This window comes from Callorhinus ursinus, unplaced genomic scaffold (assembly GCF_003265705.2).
Source record: "Callorhinus ursinus isolate GAN/ISIS: 27379988/994484 unplaced genomic scaffold, GSC_fseal_2.0 scaffold8, whole genome shotgun sequence".
In the NCBI taxonomy this organism is placed as follows: domain Eukaryota; kingdom Metazoa; phylum Chordata; class Mammalia; order Carnivora; family Otariidae; genus Callorhinus; species Callorhinus ursinus.
This window is the reverse complement of record NW_027397070.1, coordinates 71,953,271-71,959,038: the sequence shown is the minus strand read 5'-3', so window position 1 is coordinate 71,959,038 and position 5,768 is coordinate 71,953,271. Positions and strand designations below refer to the sequence as shown.

General features: G+C 67.7%; 1 protein-coding gene across 8 annotated transcripts in view; it reads right to left on the bottom strand.

The window, feature by feature from the left end:
• Positions 1–1,578: 1,578 nt before the first annotated feature.
• Positions 1,579–5,768, bottom strand: part of ASPG (asparaginase) — a 24,609-nt gene continuing 20,419 nt past the window's right edge. For 2 of the 8 annotated variants that reach the window (XM_073895952.1, XM_073895953.1), the window contains exons 13-16: positions 4,832–4,918; positions 2,812–2,911; positions 2,452–2,532; positions 1,579–1,743 (exon numbers count right to left, since the gene is read on the bottom strand). In XM_073895952.1, coding sequence (XP_073752053.1) covers positions 1,588–1,743; positions 2,452–2,532; positions 2,812–2,911; positions 4,832–4,918 — 424 coding nt within the window. In that variant the 3' untranslated portion in view covers positions 1,579–1,587. Of the gene's footprint in view, positions 2,191–2,451; positions 2,533–2,811; positions 2,912–3,117; positions 3,228–4,831; positions 4,919–5,768 lie in introns of those variants that run through there. The other 6 variants (XM_073895954.1, XR_012379201.1, XM_073895955.1 and 3 more) reach the window with 6 other exon arrangements.

Genomic DNA, 5,768 nt, shown 5'->3' with positions numbered 1-5,768 from the left:
GGACTTCTACCCCGGCAGGCTGACACCTGCTCTGGGAGGGTGCTGCCATGTGGGCTGATGTGAGCCACCTGCAGCTTTCACAATCTGGGGCTCCTTGGGGTCTGAGAGAAGTGCTGAGTACTGAGTGGCCTCGAGCAATAGGCTCTACCCCAACCCCTGGCAAGCAGAGCCCAAGGGGTGGGTGCTTCCAGGGAGCTGCGGGGTGTTGGGGACAGAGAAGACATGGCGGCGCGGGGGACGGGGTGCTCCGCCGCCGAGGAACCTGAGAGGCAGCCTCCTCCCTCCTTGCCTCCACCAGGCTTCTGGTCCTGCCCCCTGCCCCCCGCCAGCAGCCACCCCGCTGGCAAGCCCTGAGCCCCCCTCCTCCCCCACACCCCCCACTCATGGGGCCTTCATCAGGGTGTGGGGCAAAGGCTCCTCGGGCCCAGCCGTGCTCATGCAGTGCTCCCTGGTTGTGCAAGGCCAGGCACACCCGTGTCTGGGCGAGAATCTGGAAGGCTGCCAGCCAAGGTGCCAGCCCAGGCCTGGGAACCAGGCGGAGAAGCCTGGGGCTGCGGGTGGAGCCACCCCCGGCCCGGCCCACCTGGGAGAGGTCCCAGCTGCATACTGGGTGCCAAGGGCAGGCTCTTGGGGGTTACACTCATGCCCAACATCTGCAGGGCCCATGCCCTCAGGCTGGGCCCGGCTCTCCCAAGCCTCCAACCCAGGGGCCAGACAGACAGATGGACAGACGGATGGGAGTCCTCACGTGGGCATTGAAAGAGGTTCAAGGTGGTGGAGAACCTGGACGGAGGTATCCCCCCAGCCCCCCATGCCCCCTCTCCCTTCCCCCACACTCCCCATGCTCAGCAAAGAAGGCTCAGGAACCGTGTTAGGGTGGGTGGGGGGTGGCGATCGGGAAGCCTCTGGCCAGGTCAGGCCAGGCCCAGAGTCACATGGTGGCAGGCCTGAGCCCCGTGGTGCCCTCGCCCCACTGGACTGCTTATAGTTTGGACAGAGAACCAGCCAGGGGTCCAAACACCTGATTTCAGCCCCAGCCAGGCCTCTGACAAGGCTCGGGGCCGTCCGCCCGCCCACCAGGGCTGTCGCAACTAGGCACCTAGGGCCGGCACAGGTCCCCCCACTCATGCCTCCCCAGGTAGGGGCCATGGGCACAAGGGGGCCGGACTGAATCCTGCCCAGCAGGCAGCTGGCAACTGGGAGGGGCCGGGAGGACTGGAGAGACGGGACGGTCCGGTCTGTACAGGGGGAGTCAGGCAGAGGCAGGTGTGCGGCGGGTGGGGGGGGGGCGCTGCCTGGAGGGGGCTTCAAGCTTCGAGAAGGAGAAGGAGAAGGAGCAGACCACAGGAGTTAGGGCAGAGGCTGTCTGGAGGAGGGAGCAGCTTGTCTGAGCAAACACGGGGAGGCAGGACCGCCAGGGAGGGCCGCCCGGCTCACACACCGCCCTCGTGCTGTGTCCCAGGAAGGACTGGCTGGGTGTCCCTCACCCCCAGGGCGCCCTTGGACCCAGAGCCTGGGCGCAAGTCCCTGCACACATGCCCACAGTCCTGGGACTCAGAAGGACCCACTGGAGCTGGGCTTAGGGACCTAGGGAGGGGTCCCCAGAGAGATTTTATTGCCACTCTGCCCAACAAAACCTTCAGGCTGAGTCTCGGAAACAGAGGGAAGCAGTCCCGGCAGCGGGGGCACATCGCAGTCAGAGCCATGGGGTGCCTGCGGTCCCTCCATCAGGTCACATTTACGCTGCAGCAGGACGGCTTCAGGTTAGACACCAGGCAGCACTTCCTGAAAATAGGACGTCTCCCAAGAGACCTCTCTCCTGCGGCACTGGTGGTGTATGAGGGAAGGGCAGACAGGCAAGCCCGGGCACCTCACCAGTGGGGCCCAGCCTTTCCTAGGGAGGCACCCAAGGACCTGAGCAAATCCAGCCAGACTGGAGAGTCTTCTGGACAGCCAGATGATGGAGTGGGGGAAAGAGATGTGAGCTGGGGACCTGACCCGCCTGCCCTGGGAGGCAGTGGGGGAGCACCCGGCCCCGGGGGTCCCCATGCAGGGAGCTGGCCCCGTGGGGTGGGGCAGCATGGGCAGGTACACGCAGGAGAGGGATCTGAGGGCCCCTCCAGGCTCAAGGAACCTCTTGGCCGTAGCTGGGGCCTTCCAGTGCTGTGAGGAGGTGTGTCACAGAGTGGCCTGATAGGACAGAGTGTGGCAGGTGTGAGGTTAACCCTTCCTAGGGGAAGCCCTCCCCGACGGCTCCCTTCAGGCACTTTGCTGCTCACCCTACACAGTGCGTGCCCCACCTACAGAAAGAACTCTGCAGGCCTAACTGACTTTGACCCATCCTAGCCTTCTCTGGCTCTGACCCCAGGACTGGCCCTTAGACACATTCCCTAAGCCAGGGTCCAGTGTTACGGGGAAGCCTTCAGTCCTGCGTGGAGCAGAGGGACTTACTGGGCCTGGGGCCTGGGCACCAGCCCCACCCTGGAGCTTCTGCAGAAAGGTCACCACTTCCAGGTTCCCAGCTGCTTCTGCCTGTGGGAGGGAGCATGTGACCAGCAGCCAGGCCCCTGACCCCCCTCCCAACCTCCACCCACCAGGATACCTTCCGTGGCTCTTCCCACCCATGCCTGTGACTCCTTGTCCCCACAGCTCTGGGCGCAGGGAGGGGCCTGGGATGGGAAGGGAGAGCAGGAGTGTGGGCATTGGGGCTGGGGGCGGGGAGGTGGAGGAGGGGAAGCCAATGGAACTGTCAGGAGGCCTTCCTGGAGGAGGTGGCCTAGGAGAGGGCAGCGGGGGCCCTGGAGCACTCACAACAAGCAGGGCACTGCGCCCGTCGTAGCCCGGGCAGCCCAGGTCAGCCCCCGCCTGCCACCATGACTGAAGGCCATCAAGGTCTGCTCTGGACGCCAGCCTGGGAGAGGGAGCAGAGGAGAGGAGTAACCGTCGGGGCCCCGGGGGCATGTCACAAAGCCAGCCCCATGCAGCGCCCAGCACCGGCCCGGACAGCGGGGCCGGAGTGCGGGATCCACTGGGGTCTGGCCAGTGGCCTGGAGTCTGGGTTCACCCAGCAGGGGTGACCGTGACTCAGGCCAAGGGCACAAGCATGCACGCACTCACCCAAGCATGCACACGCACGTGTGCACACCCCACAAGGAGTGCCTCCCTCCAGCTTCGTATTTCACAACACAGCCCTCCCCGGGCGGGGTCGCCAGCAGCAGGAGGGAAGTCTGCGGCAGATGTGGGGGGGGGGGGGCTGGATTTAGCAGGTGGCGTGGCGGCATGGCCGGCCTTGCCCAGAGGACCGGGGCCCACCTGCTCTAGAGAGGGAGGAGGGGGGCCCCCCGCAGGGTCCTGCTCACTCTCCCGCCCCTCTCAGAGGAACCCACTCCCCACACAGGGGCCGAGCAGGGAAAGGGACCCACCAGCTGTGCCGACTAGGGCTGGGGGCACCGGTGAGGGGGCTTTGACTCCCTCCTGGTCAGGAAACAGCAGCATGAGCCCCCACAGGGGCACACTGTGATTTCTAGGGTGAATCATGCCGGATGGCACTGCCAGCCTCCCACGCACTGGCCTTGCAGAGGGGCCCCCAGAGCCAGCCAGGCAGCTTGGGGTGGCTGCACCCTACCCCAGGCAGGGTCCTGGACGCCGTGGGACCTGGCAACCACCGCCCCCCTCGGCCTGTTTCCCCACCTGTCCATGGAGCCAACGAGGCCCGCCCACCGGGGCCGCACGACCCTGAACCAAGCCCGGAAGTCCCTCGAGAGCCAACGCCAGTGGTTGTGAGCAGGCCCCGCCCTCGCTTTCGAGGCCCTAACACCTCATCACAGCTGAAAGCCCACCTTCGCCTGCCGCCTGGGAAGGGTGGGGGCTGGGCTGGCCAGCGGGGCTTGTCCGCCTGGGGACACTGACGGTCAGGGCGGGAGGGGCCCCAGCCCACATCAGGGACTGGGACCACTGAGGCATAGGGGTTGGGGAGACGCTGGCAGTGGGGACAAGAGAGCCAGAGCTTCGGGGTCTTCTTGTGAGCAGACAGTTCACCCACCCCTCACTCCCGGCCAGTCATCACCCACTCCCCGGGCTCAGCGGCTCTGCCTTCTCAGGGCTGCGGACCTAGGCTGCCTCCAGCAACCCCAACCCCGGCAACCCCCAGTGCCCCAGCCTCGCCTCCTGGACAAGCCTCTCCTGCCCTCCACCTCTCTCCACTCCCCAGCCTCGGCTCTCGGCCCCAGCCTGGGGGCAGCCGACAGGTGGCACGGAGGGACCCCAGTCAGAGCAGGAGTGGGGGGGGGGGCCAGCGGACGGAGGAGGGAGCTGAGCTCTGCAGCCCCGGGCCTGTCCCCCGCCCAGCCCACCGCCACACCCCCGCCGGAGACCCCCCCAGGACGCTCGACTCCCCGGTACCCCAGGCCCCCCAGGCCTGCCTGGGTGTCACTCAGGGCACCTGTGAGGTCAGGGTCCTGCCAGCACCGGGCGATGGTGGGCCAGGGCCGGACGGCCGCTGAGCATGGCTCTGCTTACCCCATGACAGGGACCAGGCCCCCACTAGTGCGAGGCCTGCACTGGGGAGGGCACTCAGGAGCCCTGTCGCCTGGCCAGAACGGGGTCAGCTCCCCTCCCCCAGCCGCCCCAACCTCCAGGGCGGACTCCAGCGGCCAGGCCGGCACGCGGTGGGCTCGCCTCCTCCGGAGTCGGCCGCCCCTCCCCGAAGCCCCGGGCCCGCCTCCCGCCCCTCCCCGAAGCCCCGGGCCCGCCTCCCGCCTCCCGCCTCCCGCCGCCGGCGGCCGCCCCTCCCCGAAGCCCCGGGCCCGCCTCCCGCCGCCTGCAGCCTCACCTGCACAGCTCTGTCCCCACGTCCTCCAGCTCTCGGGGGGACAGGCAGGCCCCAGCTGCCCTCAGCAGCTCAATGACACCCCGGTGCCTGTCATGAGGAAGCACGTGCTGGCCGCCTGCCCAGGCAGCCACAGCTCCACACGGGGGGTGCCTAGCCCCCCGGCCCCCCGCCCCTCCCAGCCCAGGCCAGGACAATGCCCCTCCACACATCCAGGAGCCGCCCCGGGGCACCCTGGGTCTGCAGGGCGAGGCCAGGTCTGAGGCACCCCAGCACGCGCCCCATGCTGGGGCGTCAGCCCTGACCGAGCCGCTCCAACACCCCCATCATGAAGCCTCTGCCACGGTCTCCCCCAGCCCCCATCCTGAGGGCCCAATGCACTCCCATGGGCCCCTGGGGGCAGCCCGGCTCCATCACACACAGGGGCTCCAGCCAAGGTTGGGCCTGGGGAAACTGAGTCAGTTGGGCCCACACTCTGCCCTTGGAGGTGGGGTGGGGATGAGACACTGGCGGGTAAACATGAGTGGGAGGGTCCCAGAGTGGGCCCTAATGTCTGGGTTTGCAGAGGCTGACTGGTCAGGGCCAAGTCTGGAGCCACCCACTGGGGGTGCGTGGTGGGGGCAGGGTCGGGGTGGAGGCTTGGGGAGTGGGGGCATGGGTGGGCAAGGCAAGGGAACAGAATGTGCAGGGGCGGACTCTCACAGCATAAATACTAACCAGGTCCCTTCCCCCGCAGCGTCCTTGTACTGTAAACTGCATGGTCACCCCACTTTTAGGAAGCATGGGGAGGAGGGTGGGGCCCCCCAGGCCTTGTCTTCCCCACCCCGAAGAGCCCTCCAGGGCACAGCAGGTCCAGCCCCGGGAGTGAGGCCAGGAGAGTGAGGCTGGGAGACCGGTTTGGGGGGAGCTGTTGTGCTTGGCGGGGGGGGGGGGGGGGGGG